Source organism: Hemicordylus capensis, chromosome 6 (genome assembly GCF_027244095.1).
Source record: "Hemicordylus capensis ecotype Gifberg chromosome 6, rHemCap1.1.pri, whole genome shotgun sequence".
Taxonomy (NCBI): Eukaryota; Metazoa; Chordata; class Lepidosauria; order Squamata; family Cordylidae; genus Hemicordylus; species Hemicordylus capensis.
In genome coordinates, this window is record NC_069662.1 from 15741855 (window position 1) to 15769278 (window position 27424).

The following is a 27424-nucleotide window of genomic DNA, read 5'->3' on the forward strand; positions in this document are numbered from 1 at the left end:
GCATGTCGGCACACGTGTGCATGTCGGCACACGTGTGCATGTCGGCACACGTGTGCATGTCGGCACACGTGTGCATGTCGGCACACGTGTGCATGTCGGCACACGTGTGCATGTCGGCACACGTGTGCATGTCGGCACACGTGTGCATGTCGGCACACGTGTGCATGTCATTCAAGTGCACATGATGCATGTGCTTGCGCCCGATGCATGCAGGTGCATCAGCTACTTCTGGTTACTTACGGTCAATGGGGCAAATGGAGTGGCAGGGAGGTACGCAGCCACCTTGATGGACTTGTAAAAAATGGAGCACCAGTGGTGGTGGGGGGAATGGTGGGCGGGGGGGAAATGGTGGGTGGGTGGGAAATGGTGGGTGGGGGGAGAAGTGCATCCTCCCCCACCCTTAATGTTATCCTCCCCCTACTGAACTGGTCCCCGCCGGTTTTGTGCACATCTCTAAAGTACATTGCACACTGATCTTCCCCTATATCTCACTCATCTCCAATCTCAGCCTCCCACACCTTTATCCCCACAATGTGCAGAGCATATCAAGCACCAATCTCCCCCCACCCACACACAGCCCTGATCTCCCACCACCACCACCCACCGCTGGGCTTCCCACCCAGGCAGAGTTCCCAGGCCCTCCCCGTTACCTCCCTTGGTGGCAGCACAGCAGCCAGTGTTCTTCCTTTCCTTTTCCACTCTCCCACTGCTGGCTTTTGAGATGTCAAAGGAAGAAAATGGAAGTGTGGAGGAGAACTGCTTCCTGTTTCACTTCCTTCCCTTGGCATTTGAAAAGCCAAAAGAAGGAAAGCAGAGGAGGAGGAAGAGGAGGAGGAGGAAGAGGAGGAGTGTGAGGGCAGCAGCAGCTAGAGTGCTGCTACTAAGTGAAGTTTGAAAAAGGGGGCAGAACAAACAGGGTTGTGGTTTGACAGGGGCCACCCATGGACAATCTGCTGCCTCTGCTAATCTGCCACCTGAGGTGGCCACTTCACCTGGCCTTTTTAGAAGGCCAGTTGTGGCTGAAGACTTGGAAGCTGACGTTGCTTTAGAAGCCGCTGCTTTAGATGCTGAGATTTTTGAAGTCACGGACTTTGGTGTGGGGGACTTGGAAGCAGAGGATTTAGTAGAAGATCTAGGCACGGCTGGTGGGAAGTTGCCACAAGGGTTGACCAAAGATGAGCTGAGGGGTTCAGATGCCTTGACGGACTTAGACGTGAGTCCTGGAAGGAGAATCAGAAATGTTATTTCCGCAAGCATGTCACTTATGGAAAAGGGTATTCTTAACAGTAAAATGACAAAGAAACAAAGCCAAGAATTTAACTACGTTCTGGAAATGGCACAAAACTTCAAAGCAAAAGAATGAGAGGCTTCCAGTTCTCTAACATGAAAGGCCCAATTCCTGTTCTCTGTTGGTCAGAAGAGGAACTAAGCAGGAAGAGCTGGTTTTGCCCCTCAGCTCATGCAAAGAATGCTACTGTGCGTGGGTGAGTAGGAGGGAGTCAGTTCTTCTCAGCTTTCTAGTGGGTCTCACCAGTGGACTAACAGACAATCTCCTGAATGTGGCACTGTACAGAACACACAAAGAGTAAAATGTCCACACTGCAGACAAACGTGTTTTCCCAGTCATTCCCTCTTCCCTGGAGGTGTGACAACTGCAGTTCTAGGAGGGGCAGTTAAGGGTTCAGAAAAGAGGATTCTTACCACTTCACCAGTCCTCAGTTCCTAGGAAACTTTAGGGAGAGCAATGACACTGAAATCCTTTTCAGAAATTATGCACTGGGGTACAGTTCAATTTTTTTTTTTAACCTGCATTGAACAATCCCAATCACACGGAGAAACTCTCCCCAGACATAGTGTTTGTTTCCACAGACAAATGCTGTACTTTGGTAGAGCAGGGAGCAGGGTCTGAACAGAGAGGCACCTTTTAAAGTGGCGATTCTCTTGTATTTAGCAACGGGGGAGCAATTGTTCCTATCCAGCCCCAGCTCAGCTTCTCTTTCAATACCAGGTTGTTACTGGTATTGAGGTGATTCTCACGATTGGCCAAAAGTTGGCTAAGGGAGCCTTGCCCACTTTTGGCTGATTGTGTGCTGCAACGTGAGCTGTGCTGCTCCCGGCAGCAAACCTCAATAAATACTCCTCTTCTTAGCCCAGGTTAGTGGAGCAAATGCTCCACTAACCAGGGTTTCCAGATCATGTGACTCCACGCCACAGTGACACATGAGGAGACCCCTGCCAGGAGGCTGCAAGCAGCCTCCCAGGTTCGGGGGTCTCTCCAGGATGCCCCACGCACTCACGCAGGGCATTCTGGAACTTCTGGGGGCCATGCAGCCCCCGATCCCTGCCGCCCCTGCAGGCTCCGTAAAAGAGCTGGCAGTCGTGTGGGTGGCCGATCTGGTCACCCAGCTACAAGTGGCTGCTCGTCTGCAGGGAGAGCAGACTATGCCCGCTCTCCCGAAAAACCTCCTTTTGGAGCTTCTCACCGATCATGAGAATCACCTCATTGTGTTTCTTTAGGGATTGTGAACCCTTTGGAGACAGGAAACTATCTTATTTATTGTTTGTTTTTCTGTGTAAACTGCTTTGAAAACCTTTGCTGAAAAGCAGTATACAATGATAGATAGATAGATGGATGGATGGAGGGAGGGAGGGAGGGAGGGAGAGAGAGAGAGAGCAAAATATATATGCAGTATATTTTGTAGTAGTGGTAGTAGTTCAAGTTCAAGTTCTTTAATGTTACAGCCACAAGCCAAAAGAAAAGGAAAAGGTTACAAGTATATAACCATAGAGTGTATATAATTAGAACAGGTTAGAATTAAAATTAGTTAAAAATTTTAACAAAATCGGAAACATAGTGATAATAAAAATTAAAACAATAAAATGTCCTTATTAACCATCCGGTGACATATATTTATGGCAGCAGCACAGAATTTAGCCTAATTAGATGTAATTAAACACTCTGAGTTTGAAAGCAACAAGGAACAATAAAATTGCTCCTGTCGACCGGGGAATTTACAAAGCAAAAGGTGTGATGAAAGATTCACGAATATAAAACAGACAGAATAATAAAACATGTTCAATAGTTTCCACCTGATCCAGCCCACAAGGGCAAAGTTTGTCAGCAAATGGAACCCCTCTATAGCGCCCTTCTAGAACTGCCGAGGGTAAACAGTGGCAGCGAGCCAAGGTAAAAGCTTTCCTATACCTCGGAAATTCCAACCAAGTAAAATAATTCATTGCAGAGACTAGATATCTTCTTTCCTCTGAGATGTAAAATTTGGAGACCTTCCCAAGGTCATTTTGCCATTCAGAGTCGAACACTCGTTGTTTAACCAGCAACCTTGCCTGATCAAATCCCAGCTTGGACAGAATTGTAACAGAGAGGCCCAAAGTAGCTATTTTAGCCTCAATAGACTGGATCCAACTGGAGCCAAAACCATCCTGTAAAATTAGGGGAGCCAGGCCAACTGGATGATAAATTAGTTTGAGCCAGTAACAAAGTATAGTAATCCATACACTGGCCTCCACCCTAAAAAATCCAGTCTCGAAATGGGTAGCAGCATTTGAAACAGATCTTGGGATATTAAGAGCAGTTCTCAAAAATTTTGACTGCACACATTCCAGAGTTGTTATATTTGGGGGGAAAAACCCAGCTGCGCTCCATAAAGTAGTTGGGACAGTGATTTGGCTTTGAATAGTTTAAAAGCTGCTGATAAATAATAACCACATTTTGATCGCAAGTACTGTAAAATGGCGAGTGTGCTTTTCTGGGCATTGGGGGCTACATAGTTTGCGTGGGCCTTCCTAGTGCCCCCAGCATGGAAAACTACCCCTAAGTACTTAAAAAATAATATCTGCTCAATAAGTTGTCCCTCAATCTTCCAAGTGCGAATCTTAGGTCTCAGTGCGAAAGCCATTATTTTGGTTTTCTGAAAATTTATCTCCAAACCCTCCTCCTTGCAGTACATATTTAATGCACTCAGCATTTTTTTTAGGCCAATTGGCGTCCTTGACAAGAGGACCGCATCATCTGCATAAAGCAAGATAGATATATGCCTCCCTGCAAAGTGGTAGTAGTAATAGGGCTACAGAATGTGCAGGCATACGAGCATGGTCTAGTGGTAGCACCCTGATGTTACCCTGCATCTGGGTATACTTGACATCATTTCTGAATAAGGCTTTAAGCAGTATAAAACTGATATAAGATTAAAGTTGCATCCATATGGTGATGCCGAAGTGAATTGTTGCAGATGGTGCTGCAAAGCAACTGTGGATGGAGTGAAGCTCAACATTAAGTTTTTAATGTTGTTTTTATCTTGTAAACCGCCCAGAGACGCAAGTTTTGGGCGGTATAAAAATATGTTAAATAAATAAATAAAATAAACAGATACATTACAAATATTTATATACAACTAAAGTTCTCAAAGTGGCTTACAAAGAAAAATAATAAATGAATAAATAAGATGGATCTGGAATGGGAAAATAGGGACATGTTGGCAGGTATGCTGTCCCTAAAGGGCTCACTGTCTAAAAAGTAACATAAAGTAAGACACCAGCAACAGCCATTGGCTGGATGCTTTGTTGTGTGTGTGTGTGGGGGGGGGTGGGGTTGAATTGGGCCAGTTGCTTCCCCCCTGCTAAATATAAGAGAATCACCAACTTTTAATAAGTGCCTCTCTGCTCAGTTAGCAGGAGTTTAGCTAGTCAGCAACCACAGAGCATGGTTGACCCACAGACCTTGGTGGGGGCTGAGAGTATCTGAACAGATGGGGTGGGGCTCACCATTTCTTCTTGAGGTGGCACTGGGAGGTGACACAGTGGTCTGAACAGGACTGCTAGCTCCTGCGAGAGAAAGAAAGAATGAGTTTGTAGCTGTGCAAAGCAAGCAAATATTGACAGGGAAAGGAAGGATGGAGAAGGACCAATTTTCCAATCAACTAATGCAAAGATTCTGTAATGTATATTTAGATCTGTTGTGTGCCTGTTCCAGAGGTACTCCTATAGCAGCAAACTATAGTGCCAGAGGTACTCCTATAGTAGCAAACTCAAGACTGTGGTGAGTTCCAGCAGTCACACTGGAGCTGGCTAGCAAATGAGTGATTTAATAGGGGTGGTACGATAGTGGAGGTTATAGCCACCTACGGAGTGACATAAAAACAGATTTCAAATTTCAGATCAGTTTAAGAATCAGCTAATAAAAATCTGCTACAGCTCCAAGAGTCTCCACTGATGCTTCACTAGTCATTCAAGACCAGCTTCCAGTTTTTTTCCTGTGTGTGCAGAGAAGATGCAGAATCCATCTGCATCCAGCTAGATAGATAGATTAGAGATCCTAACTCCTCACTTTCCTATCTAGAATGGAGTTCCTTAATAAATGATTTGAAACTATGAATTGGCTCCAAGTTACTTTACTCTCAGCATACACACATGCCTAACTAAATTCCACTGTGTTGTGCCTCTGTGCACTCTGCTATAATGAGAAAGGGATTCTCTCACCACAGAGAATTTCCAACACTTTGTGAATAGGGTTTGTTTCTATAAATCTGTGCCACTCGGTCTAACTGTCAGCTTCAAGAACACAGCTTTCTCAAACAGGACTTAAAGACTTTCTGTCACTCACCTCCTTATTGCAATAAACTCTGAGCTCAGGCTGGGAGATAAGAATTTTCTTAAGGACAGCAAGTGAGTTCATAGCTGGGCTTAGTTTTGAGCCAGGGACTTGCGAGAATATACACATTATAATAATGCACATTACATATATTTTTTAAGCCCAACAATTTCTTTTATTACTGAAAAACAGTTCTAGAGATTGCAAAGGAGATCCGAGGAACAGTGAGCAAGGGGTGGGTTAACCCTTTCCAGCTGTTTGCTTAACATGCCACCTTCCAAATCAGTTTCCCACATGCTGAGGAAGAGACATGGTAAAATGGCAGGACACCTCTGGATGAGGGGTCGAGACATACCAGATCTATTTATTTGCTGTATCTGATGAAATTCCTTTGATGAAGAAACTGGGATGCAAAAGACCCAGAGCAGACTGTAAGCAGCAAAGAAGAAATATCAGGAAATGTGCAGAACTGAGGGAAAAGGAGAAGCAAGAGTTAGGAGAGAGCCAGTGCGACGCAGATGAGGAAATGGAAACAGAAAAGACAGAAATATTCTATTATTGCTTTCTTCAATGTTAATCTTTTTGGCCAACATCCAGGCTAAAGAAATCTACTGCTTCAGCAATGTCTATGCGGGGAAGGGCCATGGGGGTGCAGCCCCCAAGGACATACCTTCAGGTGGCATAGGCAGCTTCAGAAGGAAGGGGAGATGTTGAAAATGGCCCCTCCCCCTTATACCAGCACTGTGTGTTGAAGCAGGGGCGCTTTCATAGTCTGGATGCCAGCCATTTATTCTGCAGTGAGGTTCCCTGCTGTTTCAGATGGGAAAAGTGTAAGGAAGACTGCAGGTTCTGTAAGTTATAGATATACGAGATGACTAGATTTTTTTCAAAAAAACGTTTGTATAATAATTTTACCAAAGTTAAAGACATTTAAAATAATGTTACTAAAAAGAAAACACTTTGCAGGATAAACAGAGAGATCAAGAATGATAACACATCAATTGTGCATTTTATTCTTTTTGAGCAAGATTCATTTTCTGTGTTGGGACTGATGCAGGAAAATAACAGGAGGCAGGTAAAGGGGAAGAGAGGAAGGCAGGCATTGATTTAAAAATCCTCTTCCCTGTTTTACTAAGATATCCTCTAATTTAGGACACCAATTTCTAATTCAAGTGAACCAAATAGAGAAAGCTCTCGTCCACCTGGGGACTTTCCAGATGGCACCTTGAAATTGCTTCATTATGTATAGGCTTGCTGTCCATTTGTATGATCTGGGTTTTGACACCGCCTTGCATAGGGTACCCTTCACACAGGCACAGACTGTTTCGTATCTTAACTTGAAGTTTCAGGCTTAACATGTTGCATGTGTGTCATGAAATAGTAGCTGATTTTTCTGAGTTTTGAGAACTGTTTGCAGTTTGCAGGTTGGGATTACTCAGAAGTAAATGTATGTGTATGTCAATCACTTTTTTTGGGCAAGAGTCTGCGCTGCTGTCCTTGGTTTTCCTTGGGGTGGGGGGACAGAAAGGGAGGCAAAGCTATCAGTCACCCACCCTCTTATCCCTCAGTGAAATGCCCTGTGGCTGGGGCGAAGTGCTTCCTCTTTTCTCTCTCAACCCTCAGAGCCTCTGCCTGGGAGGAATTGGTGTAAAATCTGATAGAGTTAACACTAACTGGCTTCAAAACATTAGGGCTAGCCATTGGATTTTCCTCCCCAGTCTTCTGGAAAGCACCCAGGTCCCAGCTCTAGATTATTTGTTCTGGATCTACTAGCAACCCTAACCTGTAAAATTTGGATTCAGGTCAAGGTGTCTTTTTCTACCAGCTACACCCCAGTTTTGAAATTATGTGGATCAAGCAGTGCTCGCCAACCCACAAGTATTCCCCTTTCCTTACTGTTTTCGATGTCTTTGAGGAGTTTCTCTGCCTGGTGCTTGCAGTTGATGGCTTTCAGCACTCTGGCTGTCAGTTGCTTGGCATAATCCTCCTTGTAGTAGTTGAGCAGCAAACTGCTAAGATCCTGGACATCTGCGTCCTGCAGCCTCCTATAAGGAATGTTTTCGTGGCCCTTCTTAACATGGATGTCATGGAGTTTGTGCTTAAACTTCTTCAGATCAGCCTCCTCCAAGTCCTCCAGGGTGTCCACCAGGTGGTCACGGACCGTCTTCCTCATAGTGCTGTTTCAGCAGCAGGGAGGGTTCCCAGGCCAAAACAAGCAAGCAAGCAAAATAAATAGATAGATGAACATTCAAATAGAAAAACAACACCACAGCCCCAATGTGGAAAGTGAGAGAGAGAGAGAGCAAAAGCTGGAAAAAGTAGACTGGAGTTCTGGAGTGCAGACGTCTTCCCGCAAACTGAAAAAAGAAAAAAAGAAAAAACACAGCCCGGCTGCCTCTCCTAATTTCCTCTTTGTGAAACTTAAGAACATAAGAACAGCCTTGCTGGATCCAGCCCAAGGCTCATCTAGTCCAGCATCCTGTTTCACACAGTGGCCCACCAGATGCTGCTGGAAGTCTACAGGCAGGAATTGCGGGCATGCCCTCTCTCCTGCTGTTACAACCCTGCAACTGGTACTCAGAGGCATCCTGCCTTAGAGGCTGGAGGTGGCCTATAGCCCTCCGACTAGTAGCCATTGATAGACCTCTCCTCCATGAAGTTATCCAAACCCCTCTTAAAGCCTTCCAGATTGTTGGCTGTCACCACATCCTGTGGCAGAGAATTCCACAAGTTGATTACGCGTTGTGTGAAAAAATACTTCCGTTTCTGGTCCTAAATTTCCCGGCAAGATGTTTTGTAAACCAACTTCAGATTGTTTTGATGAAAGGCAGTATAAAAATTTAACAAAAACAGCAACAACAACAACAACAAACTCTCTATCCCGCCCCCCCCAGAAGAAAAGACAACACCACATGTTAGCACCCATACAAAGTCAAAAGGCACTGACCATAGGCTGCAGAGAGAGCTGAGTTCTGCAAGCCATTCTGAATATCACTCAGAAGGTTGGTGGGGCAGTCGGCAAGTGGGAAGAGGGCAGCCAACAGTGTCCACATCATCTGTGCCCCAGGGGCAATACCACCGCTGCTGCTTCAATCTCTCATCTGGGGTGACTGCTGCTCCAGAGCTCATAGGAAAGCCCGCCCTGAAGAGCAGGAATCATGTGATTTCCTCCTGCATGAGACTATGCTAGAGTTCTGAGCACCAGAATTATTCATGCTCTCCATCACAGTGCCCGCTTAGATGGGGGGAAGATGGCCATGCTCCATGGACCATTGGAGCTTGGGCAGTCACTTGCCATGTGGCTACAGTGCCAGTGGGGCTTGGCCCGGGCCTGATGATGCCAGCTGCCTGAGAACTGCTGCCAGAAACCTGGCTCCCACTAGATCCCCTCAGTTAATTCTGTTATAGTGCATTCCTTTCGTGCCAGCTCTTTAGATTGCTGTTTTTGTTGAAAAAAATAACCAGCCAACCAGAAACTGCCAGCATAATGATCCTGTCTCCAGCTCCATCCACTCCCATCCACCACCTCCTTTTTAAGAATCTGGAGGAAAGTGGGTTTTTTTGTGCTCTGTGCTTTATTGTGGTGAGGGCTTAAAGGCAGGATATGGGTGTCCTAATCTTGCTGATATAATTCAGGATGTTAGAGATCTGCTGTAACAGGCATGGAATGTCTGTTTATGAGACAGCTCCCCACACCGGGGGCACGTCATACCTTCTTTCCTTTCTTGTTCTGTGGTGGAGTGAATTCCAAGTTGAGAAACTTTAACCTATAGTACCTGCATTTTGATTTTAACCCCCTGCCTCCTTTCTCTTTATCATTGATCTAGAGAGGAGATATTTTCCCTTACAGATTCTGGAATTTGGCTTTCAGAGAAGGAAGCGAGAAAAGCAAAATCTATCAAATGACAACCTAAAATGAGACAACCTAAAATGAGTTTGCTTTGGATTTCTCCTTACAAGTACTAAGGAGTTCATCATTCCAAGAAAGGCAAAACGATCACTACCAGCCAGCACTGGTGTCAAAATCCTGTTTCTTTCCTTTGCCGTGGGGTGTAGAGATTCCCTGTTTCTGTATGGTTCAGAAGTGAAGGATTCAGGGCAGTGGTTGTATACCCACGTCAACTAAAATGGACATGCATGTAATCTAGGGTGCAGAATTAAAATCATTTGTACCTTTTTAATCCAAATTGTGTGTATCTTCTATAATATTATTAATTCCTGTAATGGACTAGGGGGGATGCGTGGGGATGTGGCAAGCTCTGCCCCCATTGCAGCCACAACCAATGGCAGTCCCAGAGGGGACGACATGCGCAAGGGTGGTTGGTGAGACTCCACAGGGTTCGCAGTTGAGGGAGGTCAACTCGGCCCACCACCCACTGAGGTGAGAGGTTTTGGGACAGGGGAGAGCAAGAGAGACTGGGACAGGAGGTGGGGCAGGGGAGAGCAAGAAAGACTGAGGCAGGAAGTGGGGTGGGGGAGGGCAGGAGAGACTGGGGCAGGAGGTGGGGTGGGGAGGGCAGGAGAGACTGGGGCAGGAGGTGGGACAGGGGAGAGCAAGAGAGACTGGGACAGGAGGTGGGACAGGGGAGAGCAAGAGAGACTGGGGCAGGAGGTGGGGAGGGCAAGGAAAGACTGGGCAGGAGGTGGGGGAGGGCAAGGTGAATGGGACAGGAGGTGGGGGAGGGGGAGGGCAAGAGAGACTGGGACAGGAGCTGGGGCGGGGAGGGCAGCAGAAGCTAGGGCAGGAGGTGGGGGGAACTGCCGGCCCCGAACAGTACACAGATGCTCTGTGCAGGGCTGGCTAGTAGTTAGTTAATTCCTGTGACATACCACGTGGGATATGTCTCCTTGCACAGAAAGGTGTCTACGCCTAACCATTTTGATTGAAAGTGGTTCCTTTTTTCTAAGTGGTCTATGTCTCCCAAGAATGTTAAACATTCCTCCCATGCCTCCCTATGGTCATCTAACTCTCTCTCTCTCTAAACTGTAAACAGTTCAGTTAATGAGGTGCCTCTTGAGCTGCCCCCAAACAAGGCTGTCTAGTAACAAAGTGATTGTGTGGAATCAGGGTGCGAGGAAAAGCTACCCAGGCTTTCCTCCGATTTTGCTTCCATACAACCGAAAATTGGGAGGACACACAGCTCCCAAACCCGGCTAGAACACAGTTTTTGAGTGTGTGAATGACCTCACAACACTTTTTCTGCAACACCATGCTACCACAATTAATGGGATCTTTTCCTAAATTTTGCCTTTGTCTTGTACAAATAAAGCAACAACAATTAAACCAAATAAAAGAACAGAAGCAAACAAAGAGTAATGGATAGATTTGCAACAGATTATTTTTTCACTGGAATGGAAACAAACAAACTCTTACCCGGCTCCTCTGCAGAAGTTGGCAATAACGGTAGATGAGCTCGTGTTAAAAATGAAATAGTACCGGAAATGTAGTTTGCTATTACCATTTCCTGTGTTTAATAAGACTTTTCAAAAAAATAAAATAAATAAAAACAAAAACACTCCAAGAGCCTTCACAAAACTGAAAGGCTACTGAGAGACTAAAAGAAAACTTTCCTGAAATTGTATAAAATATAGTGGGGGGTAAAATCGTATTACTTCTTATAATTGGTACTACTATACTCATGGAACATGTGTCTTGTGTACCCTATCTTGTATACTTGGAATACAATTATACTCTCTAGTAATCAGCTATCAGAGAGTATTTTTTTTTACCATTCAAATTGTCTCTCACTGCACTCTGCAGTGCCCATATAGGAAATTCTTTCTAAGCTGAAACCCCGACACAGGAAATGAAAATAAAAGGTGCATAAACGATAAATGGCCTGAAGACTTCCAGCTTGTGAATGCAATGTGCTGAGATTTATAATTAGGTGGCAGAAGTTATCAGAAGTCTTAAAAGAAACCTTAAAAGAAGAACCCAGGAGCACTTATCCGCCTGTCATTCCAATTGTTTGCAATTTAAAAGTATAAACTATTACCTTCTCCAATTAATGGTACAATAAGGATGTCATTTTCACATGATACGCTCTTGATGCTTCTCACATTGCATAAGAGGGTCGACTGTAGGAGTAACAGTAATTATCATTACTGTTATTTGTCATCAAGGCTCTAATTAACTTGTATGTTTTAATTCAGTAGTGATTTTAAAGGAAAGAAATCTATGCATGCATCATAATCTAGAGCAGGGATTCTCAACGCTGGGTCTCCAGATTGTTATTGGATTTCAACTCCCATAATCCTCAGCCCCAGTGGCCTTTGGTTGGGGATTATGGGAGTTGAAGTCCAATAACATCTGGGGACCCAACGTTGAGAATCCCTGATCTAGAGGCTGTCACAGGGATGGGCAGGCAGGGGCAGAGCCACCATTGGGCCAATGGGTTCAAAGCGCCCAGGCCGCCACCCAATCAGGGGCCGCGTCTTGCGGCCCCAACACGCCCCTGTCTGATGTCAGACGCGGGGGTGCTAGTTTAGCTCCCGAGGGGGGCCGCACAGCCCCTCCAGGAGTTAAAGGTCTGGCGTGCTTTCACAGCACCAGCCAGGAGCGGCTCTTCCCTGCACTCTGCTAGAGATTTCACAGCTCTTTCTACAGCTCCAGCACTTATCCTCTCTCAGAATGTGCCAGCTACTCTTCAGTTCTTCTTGAATTCCGTTTCCAGCTCTCCAGCATGTCACCCTGTTTATCTCTTTGCATTGGACTCTGAACAACACTGAAATTGCTGAAGCAGACTTCTATATATACCCAATTTTCTTTTAACAACCCAATCAGCATAACTCAAATTCCCTCTATTTTTCAAGCCACAACCAATAAAATCAAACCTCCTTCCCTCCAAAATCCAACTGTCAAACTGTTCCCTCTAAAATGGAAACTAGAAAACAGCAGCCATGAACTGTTGACCCTGTCAGCTTTCTTAATACAGAGGATAGCAACGAAATTTCCAACACAAAATCCTATTTGCAAAAAGAAGAGGCTTAGACCTTGTTCTTTCACATGTCCACCCCAATCAAACCAGGGCGCTTTCCAGACTAGACCCTGCCACGGAGTCATGAGACATGTCTGAAGTGTGCTTCCACACTTCCTGTGTCGTGACACCGCAGTCCCTATACAAAGAGCAGGGTGCTGTTCATATGTCGGATGCCTTGTTTCAAATGTAACCACTGCAATTTAGTGCTATGACGTCGGTTGCAAATATAGGTTTTGTTTGGAATATGTGTTTAACTCAATAAAGTAATTAGGAAAACAGTTAAGTTGCTGAAGTTAGTAAGATTGAAAGGAAACAGTACTTACCTCAATTTTCATTTTTTAAATCTTTTTTTCCTTATGTTTATTTTTAAGAGCAAAACATAGTTCCTTAATAAATTCCATAAGCCCAACTGCACAAACACTGAGCTCCCACTGAAGATTCCCCACCCCCACCCCGCCACTGCACAAAGTATGTCCAGTTGCACATTAGAACAAACCCTGGGACTGGTCATTGCAATCAGGATCTCCCCAATCCCAATACATTCAGTGAATAAATGGTCAGAACTACCAGGAGCAAACTTCTGACTAAGAGCTAGTCCTTGACTTTAAATGCTATAGAATCTGTCTACAAAACAATAATTAGTGTTATTGGAAGTTGTTGAAATATAAAGGTTGTCCACATATGTATTTGAGAGCGGTGCATTAATTAGGAGTGGAAATTTGCAAGGATATGCACACATTTTGTTAAACTGTGCCAAATTTTGTGGCTGTGTTGAGAATGGCCAAGTATGTTAATGTTGGGATATGCAGGTCCCACGTTACTCACTATTGTATATGGAGGAGGATTACTCCCATCTTTAAATGTTTAACCCAGGCCTGGGTTTTCTCGTTATGCAAATGCACGTGAAAACTCAGATGAAACATTTGACTCTCAGAAATGAAAAATCCTTAAAAAGAGAGAGAAAAATCAATTAAAAGGTAAGTAAGACAATTGGGTGTCAGCCAGCTTGATAAAACCAATTTAGTATCCCAAACATCAGGAATGGAAAAAAAAACACCACACAAAACCCTTTTCTTAGATGTTTCTAATAACCAGAGTGAGTTGGACCTGTGTGTATTTCAGCTTTCTATGTGGGGGTTGTCATAATTTATTCCCTGGTATGCTGCCCAAAACAGCATTTCCAGCCCATATTTCTCTGCATAATCCCCTTAACATCTAGAAATCATCACCAGAACATGCACAAGGCAGCCTTTTTATTTTGAAGGAGAAAGCATAAAAAGGGGCTAATGCAATTTTCGTAAAAATATTTTTATTTACAAATATACAGGTTGAGAAGGAATTATAGGGATGAAACAGGAAGGAACACAAAGCAAGCATAATCCCAAGACAGAAGAAATGGAGGCCCCAGCATCTGAGGCTGCCAGAAGACACTTGACTCTTTTGCTGCTGCCTCAGGTTCCAATATCTAATACAGTCAATAAAAATTAAAATTATCACTATTTCCCCTGCTATGACCTCTCATGATGTCTGAAAATTCCACATTCAAAGCAACGAATCACACATTTCACGTAAACATTTTTAAAAGAATGCTGCTGCTGTTAATGGAGTGAGGATTTAGAGTGCAGAACCTTTGGAACAAAGACAACAGCAGCAGAAAAGAAGAAGGACCCTTCCTCTCCACTTCCTAGTGCCTCTGTTCTTAATTTCCATCCCCTCTCCCAGAACTACTTCCCTTTTTAAAAACAGAGCATGGGCTCTCTTAGAAGCACTAGCATGTTAAATATAGGTGGCTCCCAAGTGAGTAGATGGTCAGATCAGTGGAAGGTCTCTTTGCTTCCATCGAAATCATGGCCACATACTCAACCAGACTTGGGGGTATGGACAAAGAGAGGGAGGACAAGGCAGGTAAGGAGGACAAAATAGGCTCTTCTTAAAGCGCCATGCAGTACTGCTGATTTATGAACCTTCTCTATGCCCCCTTTGCGAGGAACTGGCAGAGAATATAGCTGCAGATTAATGTTTAGAAGTTTAGGGATTAATATTTTACAAGGCTCAGTAGGTATGTAGCTGGAATCCTGTTAGCCAACTGCAAGTTAAAACCTGTTGGAGAAGGCAGTGGCAGTTGGTGTTTGTGTGAGAGGGGAGTCAGTTACTGAGACTCTTTGAAGGTAGCCTAGTGAAGGATGGAATAAAGGGTGCCTGGACTTGACCCTAGCAAGGATGTGCACAGAACTGGCTGGCCCAGTTTGGCTGGAATCAGGACCGGATTCGAGCCACCCCAGGACGCTCAGGCTCAATCAAGCCTGGCCCTGCCCAGTCCAGCCCCACTGTCAATCCGGCTCGGGGGCTATACTTGTAAAGGAGAAGATGGCAATGATTCCCGTGCCAGAGAGGCCCAAAACAACCCACAGCCACCCAGGGTTGTCATTTGGGAGGAAGGCAGTGTTACCTGTAGAATACCTTTATAATTGTTCTAGCCAGAGATGGCGTGAGCTACGCCATCTTAGATTCTACAAAATTGGGACCGAGTCCTATGTTGGACCTGGTCCTCTGAATAAACACTACTGTCATCACTTTCTCATGAGAACAGGCTCTATCATGAGCTCTTCACACCCCTTTGTTAATTTTGTATCCTCTGCTCTGTAACAATCATGAACCCAATGTGCCATCCTGTTCTCCCCTTTTGGTGGGAACCAGGGTCGTTTCTCTTTGATTTGAGTAGCAATATACTGTCTCTGGAATGCAAGGGTAGTATCAATGTCATCTGCTTTTTCATCTGACTATGGATTATTGTGATGTATCACCAGACTGCTTCCTTGCCTTTGATTCATCAAAGGTGTAAAACTTGTAACTAATTTGTATATATACTTTGTTCAGCCACCATTTTGGGCTGCTCTACTTTGACTGGAACTTGATTCCATGAGCTGCGCTTTTCTTTCACTCTGCAGAGGTAAATAACAGTTTTAAACTCTGATCTCCTCTTGGTGTGATCAACTGGCGTCCCGCACCAGGTAAAATAACCCGTTGCAGTTATCAGTGGGAGAGGGAAAGGAGTCCCCACCACCTCCTCCAATGCCATCCATGCTGCCGCCATCCCACTGCATAGGTAAAAACAAAGATAACTTTTCCCTCCCACCCACAACACAGCCCTTTACTTGTAAAGGGGAATTCTTGCTGGATTCCCCTTTACAAGTATACGGCTGAGCCAGCTCACAAGCCCCACCCCCCCGGTTTGGCTCGAGGGCAAGTCTTTGAGCCAAGCCAGCTCAAGAATGAACCAGCTCCATTTAGAGCTGGTTTGCACATTCCTAGACTCTAGTATTAGTCCATAGTTAAAACTAGTAATTCTATAGAGAAAGAGAGTTCTGGAAAGGAACTGGGAGCAAGTGTATAAAGCTTTATGAGTGGTGTGTGAAGCAGACAAATGCTGTGGGGGAAATAACTTTGTAACCAAGCAACATTTCAGCCCTATGGAATAGTGGAGAAAGAAAGAAAGAAAACAACCTCAGACATTAATTTAAATAAATCCTGCACTTATTTTTATTATGGAAATACCTTGACTGAGTGATTTCTGTTGAACCCTCCTCATGTCTGCAAAGTCATGATATGAAGCTAAAGAGACATAAGAATCACTGAGGCTTCATAGTATCATTGGTGGCCGTGGAGATAAAGCTGTATATATTAGCCCAAGCAACATCTAACTGGGGTGGGGGGCAGTAAAAACAAACTTCAGACACACCGTTCTCAGTTCCCTATCATCACACACATAAAGCAAAGTGAAGAGAAGTGAGCCCTGGCAAGGTATTAGTTTCTCTTCCTTCTCTCTTGTCTTCCTTCAATATCTGCGATGAGGTGTTTGTCTTTGATCCTCAGGGCCATGTACAGCTCATCCTTACAATTCTGATTCCAGCTTGGCACTAGGTCGTAGAGCAGCCGCATTTTTTCCTGGTTGGTTCTACCTGAGGAGATTAGTTGGTATTGTTCATCATTCAGGACATTTCCATGCAGAATATCCAGAATACCCATCACACTGCTGGTCCGCTGGATCAGCTGCTCCCGGTGACGTTTAATGAAATGCAGCTCCAGAGGTCTCTCTGACAGGAAGAGAGAGAAAGAACTGAAATGTTGTAGTAGTAGCAAATGCTGCAAGGTGGCCACGTCTGTGGTGAGGCTGGACAGCTGTGAGCACTGCAGCTACTTGACCTGGTGTCTGCATTCCAGTCCCCAGATTCTTAGAAATGCCTGAGAATAGGCAAAGGGACGTAGTGATTTCCCCTGAGATGGAACACAAATCTCAACACAGCCATAGCCTCTGGAAAGGAAAGAATGTTCGAGGACAAAATGATAGGAACGTTAGAGGCAGAAGGAGGGTCCAACAGATTCCATATCCTATCAGAAGCTCTTTACAACTTCATGGCCAATCTGTGCATTATCTGAAGCACCACAGGGGCTATAAAGAACATCCAGATGATAAATGCAGACAATTGAGCTGCACTGATTTGGTGCGTAATTTGATTATGGCATGAGACCCCTAGGTTCTAATTATAGCTTTGGCACAGACACAGTAGAGAGCCTTGAGTAAGTTAGGAGTGTCCCCCCGGGGGGGGGAGTGTCCCCCCGGGGGGGGAGTGTCCCCCAGCTCCAGTTCTAGGAGTCCCCCAGCTCCAGTTATAGGAGTGTCCCCCAGCTCCAGTTCTGCTCTTGCAGAACCATGGCTGGCTTTCCTTCCACCCCACCAACCAGGCATGTTTGCTCTTTCTTGATAGGTGGTGCTTTGCGTTCTTTGTGAGACTTATCTATATTTTTCTACTTGTACAGGGCAAGGCTTCTTGGGGTTCCACAGTTTTTCCTGGCAGGCCCAGTCAGTGCATTTAAGTGCTTCATGGCAGGCAGAAATACAACCAATGCAGTGCTGGGGAAGGCTGCCCTCTGCAGTTTGAGGGAAACAGCCTGTGAGGATGGACAGGCTCAGCTCTGATGGCCCCTGCAAATGTCTTATTCCCTGAGCAGCTGGATGATCTGCTGCAGGTCATGCTTTGAAGCAAAGACCACACACGCACCGCCGTGCTTATTTATAATTATATAATGTATGGTTATTGTCACGATTATATTTATTATGTTATCATTATTAGGCATATTTATGCCATATTTAGCTGAATCCAAGATTTTAGAAACAGGAGTCATTTCAGAAACAGAAAACAGGAGTTGCTACAGCATAGTAAATCTCTTCATTCGCTCGATATTTTTAAAGGGAAATGTGCACTTTGGGAAGGAGTTGCAAGGATGCAGCAGGAGGAACCAGTCAGAACTCCTCTTGTGCTGGTGGAAGCAGGAGACGCCCAGGCTGCCAAGAAGCTCCGAGAAGAACGCCAGGCTGCTTCTTAGGCCTCGTGTCCCAGCATCTCACACAGTACAGAAAACCCACTTTTCCTCCCCAGGATGCACATTCCTCATCAGCAGGGAAGCAATTCATGGCAGGAGAGGAAATGAACATTGTCTCTGCACCACTAGGCTGGGGACTAAGAAGAGTTTTGCTCACTAAGCTCAGGGGAGTGTGTTGTGGGGCATGAATTTCTACTGGAAGGGTTTGCAGAAATTCTGGTTCTGGCATTAAAAATGTATTTGAGTTTTGTTTAGTCCTGTGATATTTTTAAAAAGAGAAAGAAAATTGGGGGGGGGGCAAGGGTGTGTTTCACATACAAGGTACAACTTCAGCTGTATTTGAATTTATATAATGTGAATGTTCATTATTGTCCTCTCTTCGTAAAAATAAAAAAACCTTCCATCCCACCCTACAGGCCCAGTACTGATCCCCCACTTTAATTAAAAGGGAGGTAACCAGGGTGGAATCCTGCCTCAGAGACCTGCAGCTTAGAAACACGGGAACCATACACTTGAGGGGCCTGCACCCAGGTTCATTTTCAAAACAAACATAGGTACAGCCATTCACGCAAAACCAAGTACATCTGAAAGCAGGAACAACTTCATGCCGGAACAGGGCTAGATCTTTGTGGGGAGTGAGCATATCTGAAAATGCATAGAACAACATCCTAAGTTGCCCATGATGAAGTCCTATTGAAACAACAACTTTATATACTGCTTTTCAACAAAAAGTTCCCAAAGCGGTTTACATAGATATAAATAAATACATGAAATGGCTCCGTGTCCCCAGTGGGCTCACAATCTAAAAAAAACATAAGATACCAGCAGCAACTACGGGAAGGATGCTGTGCTGGGGGTGGATAGGGCCAGTTACTCTGCCCCTGCTCAGTAAAGAGAATCACCATGTTAAAAAGGTGCCTCTTTGCCCAATTAGCAGTTATGACTAACTTTGCTAACTTACCTCCGATTTCAATGGTGCTTAGTTGTGACTAATTAGTCTGGATGCGGCCCTGAGTGTTTCCCTGTTCCCACTTTTCTTTGTTACTCACCATTTCTGGCAGACAGGAACATGTTGAACATGACAACATCACCTCACACTTCCTGTTTAGCGAAGCATAACACACACACATAACACATAGTGTGGTTTTGCCTCAGCTATCCAGTGGAAGGGAGATTGTGTTTGTGTCAGCTTGGCTGGACCACGGTTCTGGGTGGATGTCATACTGAAGTTGCTATTTATTTAGATCCACGTTTCCCAGCCTTTTCATTCTCGAGGCACACTTACATAAGTGGGGTGTGGAAACTTCCCACTTCTCCAGCTGTACAGGGACAGAGGCATCCTTCCTGGTGCATTATGGGGCAAGTCAGCTCGAAAAGTGGAGAATTCAAACTCCCTGCTGATGGAGCTGGTTCAGAGCAAGTCAGTGTGGCCCACCAGTCATTGTCTCATGGCACACTAGCCTACCACAACTCACCAGTTGGGAAATGCTGGTTTAGATGTCTGTAGTGTAGTAGTGTAGTCTGTAGGTGGCAGCCTCTTTGGCTCTGGCACCCAGTGTGTTGAATGCTTGACCCAGGAAGTCTTGCTTGTGGCCAGCTGGATGTCATTCCAGTGCCAAATATATATCTATTTCCCCAGGTTTTTAGAATAACCGATACGACTGATCCCATCCAGCAATGTTCCTATCTGCTGTGTTGCTTTCTTATCAATATTTTGTATTGCTTTTATTTTTGTAAGCTGCCCTGGAAATATTTCTTTTGAAGGCCAACTTCAATCATTTTGTTCCTCCTTTGGCAGGCAGAACCATGCTGAGCAAGCTGAATCACCACATTGTTGGGAAAGGAACCCACTAGTCTCTACTTGTCCATTAGCAATCTCATCATCCTCTGTTGAACAGGCTTCAAGTCTTGGCTTTGCCCTTGACTCCTCTCTCCCCTTTATTCCCCACTTTCTCTCGCCTTTATTCCCCACTTTCAGTCTGCCACAAACCATGCCATTTCTCCTTTTAAAAAGACCCAAGAAGGCCTTTCCTCTCCATCCCTTCAGGAAAAGCTCTAGTTGATGTCCAGGTCGTCTCTTATTTTGACTACTGCTGCCTTCTCCTCACTCATCTTCCATTAACCCTTTCTGGTCCCCTCATCTCTGTCCAACACTCTGCTGCCAAAATCATTCACATCTCCCATCTCTCCAAGCACAGCACCCCACTACTTAAACCTCTTCACTGGCTTCCGGTCCAAAGGACACTGAGGACACTCCCTTCTTCATTGTTCTTTTTATTCTTTTCTTCTCCCCGTCCACCTTGAGGTACCTAGTACAGGGTGCAGGCTTTTCTATCCCAGTCTGTGACTTCAAATAAGCCTTTACTTGTTTGATCTTTCTGTGAGCTCTGTTTTCATCAAATTGGGTTCCTCTGCTAAATAAAGGGTTAACTCAAATTCGCCCCTACGCAAAAGACTCCTGTTTCCTTTCCACCCTTTCTCCCTTGCTGCCCCTTAGGTGCGGGAACTGCCTGTTGGAGCACCTGTGTGATGCCTTCTCTCATACATCCTTTGGATCTCTTCTTATAACCCATCTTTCCTGTAAAGCCTCTGGCAACATTCCTTAAACCTCTTTCAGAGCTCTAAATAAGCTAAGCATGTGTAGCTGAACCAACAGCGTATTTTCTTCTGCTTAGCCCACCTCTACTTTCTTCCCCTTCCGCTGTTGCTTCCTCTTCTGACATCTAGATTGCAAGCTCCTCAGGGCCGGTCTTCTAGAAACATAGTAAGCTGCTTTATACAGAGTCAGACCACGGGTCCGTAACTCAACAGCTCTTGCCAAGGTTTCAGGCAGGAGTCTTTCTCAGCCCTGCCTGGAAAGGCCAGAGGCTGAAGAACCTGGGACCTTCTACATGCAAACCAGATTCTCTACACGGAGCCACAGCCCTGAGGACATTACATGTTATACGGGTGAGACAGGTGACTGCCCCTCTGTCAGGACTGGAAACAGAGAAATAATTGAAATCCTGAGACAAAAACATCACATTCTTAGAATGGTTTCCTAGTCATTCCAGCTTCTCAGGACCTCTCAACATTGTAGTTCTGTAAGGGGAGGCGAAGTGATTTCTGTAAGATAAACTGAAGAATGAATAGATAGAAGTAGTTGATTAAATATTTTTTATCCCTTCTTTGCAGCAAAGACAACAGGCTGGTAACAGGCTGGTATTCCCCCCACTTTAGTGGGGGGTGGAATCTCACACTGTTAGTGCACTCTCCTTATTTCCTCGAAAGAATCTCTCAGCATTGAATCTAGTGTGAACCTGGCATTATATTCAATATGCTGGACAGCACCAAAACATGAGGCCGCAGAGTAGTAAAGGTGGTCCAAATTATGAATATTTAAAGTGAACATACTGAATGTGAATACCTCATTTAAGTTAAAGGTGGATACATGGTAAGTTATTTAATTTACTCTTCTGTGGTTGTTCTCTTTGGAATTCTTGCACCAGGCACTGGAATTTCCCTGGCAAACTCACTGCTTTTACTTTGGCAAACAAGAGGAAGATGTGAAATCTTGTCAGTCAGGACAAGCCAAAGATAGAGGAGCCATTATTCATGCTCACCCACTAAGAATTAGCTGGGCTGGAGGGAACATAGGAAGCTGCCATATACTGAGTCAGACCATTGGTCTATCTAGCTCAGTATTGTCTTCACAGACTGGCAGCGGCTTCTCCAAGGTTGCAGGCAGGAATCTCTCTCAGCCCGATCTTGGAGAAGCCAGGGAGGGAACTTGAAACCTTCTGCTCTTCCCAGAGCGGCTCCATCCCCTGAGGGGAATATCTTACAGTGCAAACACTTCTAGTCTCCCATTCATATGCAACCAGGGCAGACCCTGCTTAGCTAAGGGGGACAAGTCATGCTTGCTACCACAAGAGCAGCTCTCTTCTGGATGTTCCTGCATTACAGATGCATTACATGCAAAGCGAGATAAGTCAAGCCTTAATTTGTTATAATTGTGATGATCATGGTGTACAGCTCATGAAAACCCCAAATCCACAATCCCAGAAAATTAGAATATTACATGGAACCAAGAAGACAAGGATTGTAGAATAGAACAATATCGGACCTCTGAAAAGTATACAGTGTACTGTGCTTGACTGGCCAGCAAACTCGCCTGACCTGACCCCATAGAGAATCTATGGGGCATTGCCAAGAGAAGGATGAGAGACATGAGACCAAACAATGCAGAAGAGCTGAAGGCCGCTAATGAAGCATCCTGGTCTTCCATAACACCTCATCAGTGCCACAGGCTGATAGCATCCATGCCACGCCGCATTGAGGCAGTAATTGCTGCAAAAGGGGCCCAAACCAAGTACTGAATACATATGCATGCTTATACTTTTCAGAGGTCCGATATTGTTCTATTCTACAATCCTTGTCTTCTTGGTTCCATGTAATATTCTAATTTTCTGGGATTGTGGATTTGGGGTTTTCATGAGCTGTACGATCATCACAATTATAACAAATTAAGGCTTGACTTATCTCGCTTTGCATGTAATGCGTCTGTCTCATATATCAGTTTCACCTTTTAATTTGCATTACTGAAATTAATGGACTTTTGCATGATATTCTAATTTTCCGAGTTTCACCTGTATAGGCCGGTCTCCAATCTCCCGTGGTTGGGCAAGGTGATTGAGAGAGTGGTGGCTAACCAGCTCCAGGTGGTTTTGGATGAAACCGATTATCTAGGACATTCAGGACAGAGGCCCCAGAAGCAGGCAAGGGACCTCCGCCAGGGGTCACTACCTTGCAAGAACTGCACCCTGGAATGATATTTGCCAGTGACTTACACTTCGACAAGGTCACTGCGCTGCTGAATTTAGGCAACCCGTACGTGTCAGCCACCCTAGGGGAGGGTGTCCATGCCCGCCCGCCCCCATCATCTCCACAACTTGAGGAACCACAAACCATCTTGGATACACCTGAGTAGGACGTGCCCCCCGCTCCATTTGTCCCCCTATTAGAGCCACGACCAAATGGAGGATGAGGCTCGTTTGGGACAGTCATCACCTCAGAAGCATCAACAGGTGCATTCATCCCTGGATGTAGGTGCCCCTGCAGTGCCCTCATCGATCCAGCCCCTCTCTGTAACTGCAGAGGACACCAGCACACAAGGCATGGGTCCAGGAACTCCCCTCGGTAGCAACCCCCTCTCTGACACCTTTACTACGCTAACCCCTTCAGAAGGCTCACCTGTGTCACAAGGAATTACAACCCAAGTGGCAGAGATTTCCTCCCAGGGAGGTCTGACGCTCACAGAGGTGGGTGCCCAGGAACCTGAAAGTGCTCCACTGGCTATCTCCCCTCAGGACTTATGCTTCTCACAGCAACCCTGTGTGGACCAGACGACATCGCAGGATCCCTCCACACAACCACCACCCCTCGACTCTGCACAATGACATCCCCCAGACAGCATGGGATCAAGCTAATATCAAGGAACCTCACCAGCTGGGTTTGTTGCAGAGACACAGACTGCAACAACTGCTTCTCACAGTTTGATATTATCCTAGCCCAGGAAACCTGGACAGCAGCCGATCTCACACTCAATGGATTTCACTCATTCTCCTGGGACTGAGCATGGAAGGCTCAAAGGAGACTTGGCAAAACTTGTCTCCACCTTCCTGTGGGCAACGCTGACCCCCCCTCACCTCGTTAAAACAATATGCTATGGCCTTGTTAATCCATTTTGGCCCTAATTTGCTGCTGTTAATCAATGTATATTTACCACCTCAGCAACAGAAACTTGTAATTTGCTATCTATCTATCTATCACATTTATAAACCGCCCCATCCAGAGGCTCTGGGCGGTGTACAACAACTTTAAAAAGACATAAAAACACACAATTCAAACACAATGCAATATAAAAAACAATTCAAAAACAATTAAAACCATTTAAAATGCAGTACTTAAAAAAAACACTTCACAAGCCTTGGAAGGCCAGGCCAAACAAATAAGTTTTTAGGGCTCTCTTAAAGGCTGACAGCGAGCCTAAACTGCGGATATCTGCCAGGAGTGCATTCCAAGAGCAGCTACCGAAAAGGCCTGATTCCGAGTTGCCACCAGACGTACCGGTGACAATTGGAGATGGACCTCTCCAGATGACCTCAATGAGAGATGGGGATCATACTGAAGAAGGCGCTCTCTAAGGTAGCCCAGACCCAAGCCATTCAGAGCTTTAAAGGTAATAATAACCAGCACTTCATATTTCTCCTGGAAACATATCAGCAGCCAGAGTAGCTGTTTTAAGACATGCATAATATGGTCTCTCTGGGTTACCCCAGAGACCAACCTGGCTGCAGCATTTTGAACTAACTGAAGTTTCCGGACTATGTACAAAGACAGCCCCATGTAGAGCACATTGCAGTAGTCAAGCCTGGAGGTTACCAGCTGATGCACCATTGTTTTGAGATCGTTCTCTTCAAGGAATGGACACGGCTGTTGAATCAGCCGAAGCTGATAGAAAGCGCTACTGGCCATAGCCTCCACCTGAGATACCATGGTGAGGCCTGGATCCAAGAGCACTCCCAAGCTGCATACCTGGGGGGAGTGTAACCCCATCCAGCACAGGAAGATCTAACTCATCCCTTAAATTCTGATCCCCCACGATGAGCACCTCCGTCTTGCTTGGATTCAGCTTAAATTTGTTACCCCTCATCCAGCCTATTACTGCCTGTAGGCAGTCATTTAGGGAGTAAATGCCCTTTCCTCACGATGATGATGAGGAGGAGAAATAGATTTGGGTGTCATCAGCATACTGATAATACCCTGCACCAAATCTCCTGATGACCTCACCCAGCGGTTTCATGTAAATATTAAAAAGCACTAAAGGTGACAGAATGGAGCCCTGAGGGACTCCATATAATAGCTCCCGTTTTAAAGAGGCACTGCCACCAAGCTCCACCATCTGGAAGCTACCTGAGAAATAGGAGCAGAACCACTGCAAAGCAGTGCCTCCAATCCCCAATTCCCCCAGGCGATCCAGAAGGATACCACGGTCGATGGTATCGAACGCCACCGAGAGATCCAAAAGAACCAACAGAGTTACACTCCCTCTGTCGATTCCTCGGTAAAGGTCATCCATCAGGCTGACCAAGGCAGACTCAACCCCATAGCCCACTCTAAAGCCAGTTTGAAATGGGTCTAGGATATTCATTAGAGATAGGGAGGAGCCTGGGAGATTGGTCTTGATCTGTCACTTTCCAGATTTGTTTCAGATCCTGATGCAGCTTCAAGATCGTCTGTGCTCATTTTTTTAAAGTTTATTGTTAGTGTAGGAGCAGTAGTGTAGTGTAGGAGCAGTAGTGTAGTGTAGTAGTGTAGGAGCAGTAGGAGCAGTTAGGCAGTTTATTGTTAGTGTAGGAGCCAGAATTCTTGCTGCTAATGTTTTTGAGGCTCTTAATTAATGGTCTGAGGCTGAAATCTTTAAAGACACGGTGCAAGGTAATGTGGAATTGTCTCAAGTGCTGGACTGAATATATTAGCTGTGTGGGCACCCTTGGTGTCTTAAAGATTATGAATAGCCTCTTATGGTCTAGCTGTGTTGGCAGAAAGTGAAAATGGTTTATCTCTGAAGGGGATACTGGTTGGTTGAGGAGCTCTGAAAGGGAGGTGGGTGTCTTTATTTTGCTTGCCCATAAATATGAATCCTTCCTGGGAAAGTGGATAAGAATCCAATGGGTTTGCAAGATTCTTTGCAGCTTTCCCCTGTTATTTCCAGCAGCTTCTAGGTGAACCCAGTGCAGTGAGTCAGGAGTCGAGGAAGAGGGGAGGGCTGTTGATGTCAGCGGAGCTGTTAACCCCTTGCTAGTTCCTAGATGATAAATGGGCAAGAGCCTGTTTTAAACTGTCCTCCAATTTGGTTCAGGCACCCTAAAATTAAAATCAAGCTTTCAGCTGAGAGAAGGAAAGCATCGCTTAGCAGCTAGGTAACAAGGTCAGACTGGGAGCAGGGTACTTGTCCAGCTATAGGGCTTCGGATTCCTATAGGAGTTTCTCTCCTCTCTCTGATGAGACAATTTTAAGGTAGATTGTTTGATATCTGTCTCCTGGAGAGCCGGCTTGGCAGTGGGGATGGGGGTTTCCATGGCCAAGGCTGTGAATCTGTTCTTCGTACTCACAGCAAACGGCGCTGCCTCAGCTGAGGGGAGGAAGTTTTCAATCCTTAGCTGTTTCTTCTTCCTAGTTCTTCCCCTTCCTTCCTCAGGTGGACTCTTATTGCTGGGACTCTTTCGTAGTCTTTTTCTCCCCAGGCGGGTAGCGGGGAGTCAGCCCCTTGGATGACATGCCTGGGGTGGCAGGAGCTTGGGAATTAGGCTGTTAGCCCGTTGCCATCTTGCCCCTCCTCCTGAAATACGATTCAGAAACAGAACAGATTAGACTGCATGATTAAGTGGATGCAAAATTTAAACAGGACAATCGATATTCAACAATGGGAACATCAGCAGAATGTGAATATTAAATTTACAGCAAATAGTATCCTAAGAGAAAATTGGTACAAAATGTATTTTCGTTGGTACATTACTCCTACAGCCATTAGTAAGATGGACAGTAATTACCCGGGAAACTGTTGGAAATGCAAGAAGCATGCGGGGACATTCTATCATATGTGGTGGACTAGTGGCAAATTCAATTTAAGATGCAACAAATTTTAAATATAAACTTTCCCTATTCACCTGAGCTTTTTTTGTTAAATATGATCAAACCTTGTATATCTATTAAATACACGGAGTTGTCCTTATATATGATTACTGCTGCCAGGATTCTCTATGCTGCCAGTTGGCAGGCACAGGCAATCCCGACCTTGAATGGATGGCTACTAAAGCTATGAGAATATGTCTAGATGGCTAAGGTCACTGCTTATTTGCAGAATGCCTCAAATGAAATATTTGTGTTAACCTGGGAACCTTTGATAAATTACAATTTAGCACAGGGTTAACATCCACACCCAAGATTTGGTTTTTTTAAAATACTGAGAGTTGACTAGTGTATTTATATCTTTTTGTAATATCTGATGTGAGGGGGAAGGTTGGCAAAGGGTGGAAGCAGAATTTTGGATTGTCATATGTAATATTTCATATGTAACCACTGGAAGTTCAAGAGATGATAATGTAATCATGTTATTTCTTTTTATTTTCTTAATAAATAAAACATTATATATATATTTAAAAATGAAAATAGGGTCTTGTGTACTTGTTACAGCCCTGTTCCCATTCCAAAGATCACTGCCTGAACCCCACCCCAGATAACCATTTTTGAAGGCTTTTGTACACCTGCTTTATTCATTTGCTTTGTAGATTACATTTAATTATTCCTTTACTACTGCACTTACTGCCAAAGCAGGTTGGGTTAGTAAACTGCCCCAAACAGTTTCCTTTCTTAACTTCACCCTTTGTTAAAATAATGGTCAAGTTTACCC

The 27424-nt window shown here is 45.0% G+C and overlaps 2 protein-coding genes across 8 annotated transcripts in view; both read right to left on the reverse strand.

Moving 5' to 3' along the window:
• Positions 1-88: 88 nt before the first annotated feature.
• On the reverse strand, positions 89-8700 carry LOC128331456 (pyrin-like). Of its 2 annotated transcripts, XM_053264913.1 has the most exons (4): positions 8556-8700; positions 7505-7785; positions 4783-4842; positions 89-1220 (listed from the first exon to the last, which is right to left on the reverse strand). In XM_053264913.1, exons 2-4 carry the CDS (start codon positions 7779-7781, stop codon positions 769-771), a joined length of 789 nt encoding a protein of 262 aa, XP_053120888.1. In that variant the 5' UTR covers positions 7782-7785; positions 8556-8700; the 3' UTR covers positions 89-768. The 2 variants fall into 2 exon arrangements, with proteins under 2 accessions (XP_053120888.1, XP_053120889.1); XM_053264914.1 differs by lacking the exon at positions 4783-4842.
• Positions 8701-13880: 5180 nt separating this feature from the next.
• LOC128331728 (uncharacterized) overlaps positions 13881-27424 on the reverse strand; it is a 39064-nt gene continuing 25520 nt past the window's right edge. For 3 of the 6 annotated variants that reach the window (XR_008310414.1, XR_008310415.1, XM_053265517.1), the window contains one exon: positions 22409-26353. Coding sequence is in view for 2 of the 6 variants with exons in the window: in XM_053265517.1 (XP_053121492.1) it covers positions 26318-26353 (36 nt within the window). In the remaining 4 variants the exon portion in view is untranslated. The other 3 variants (XR_008310412.1, XR_008310413.1, XM_053265516.1) reach the window with 3 other exon arrangements.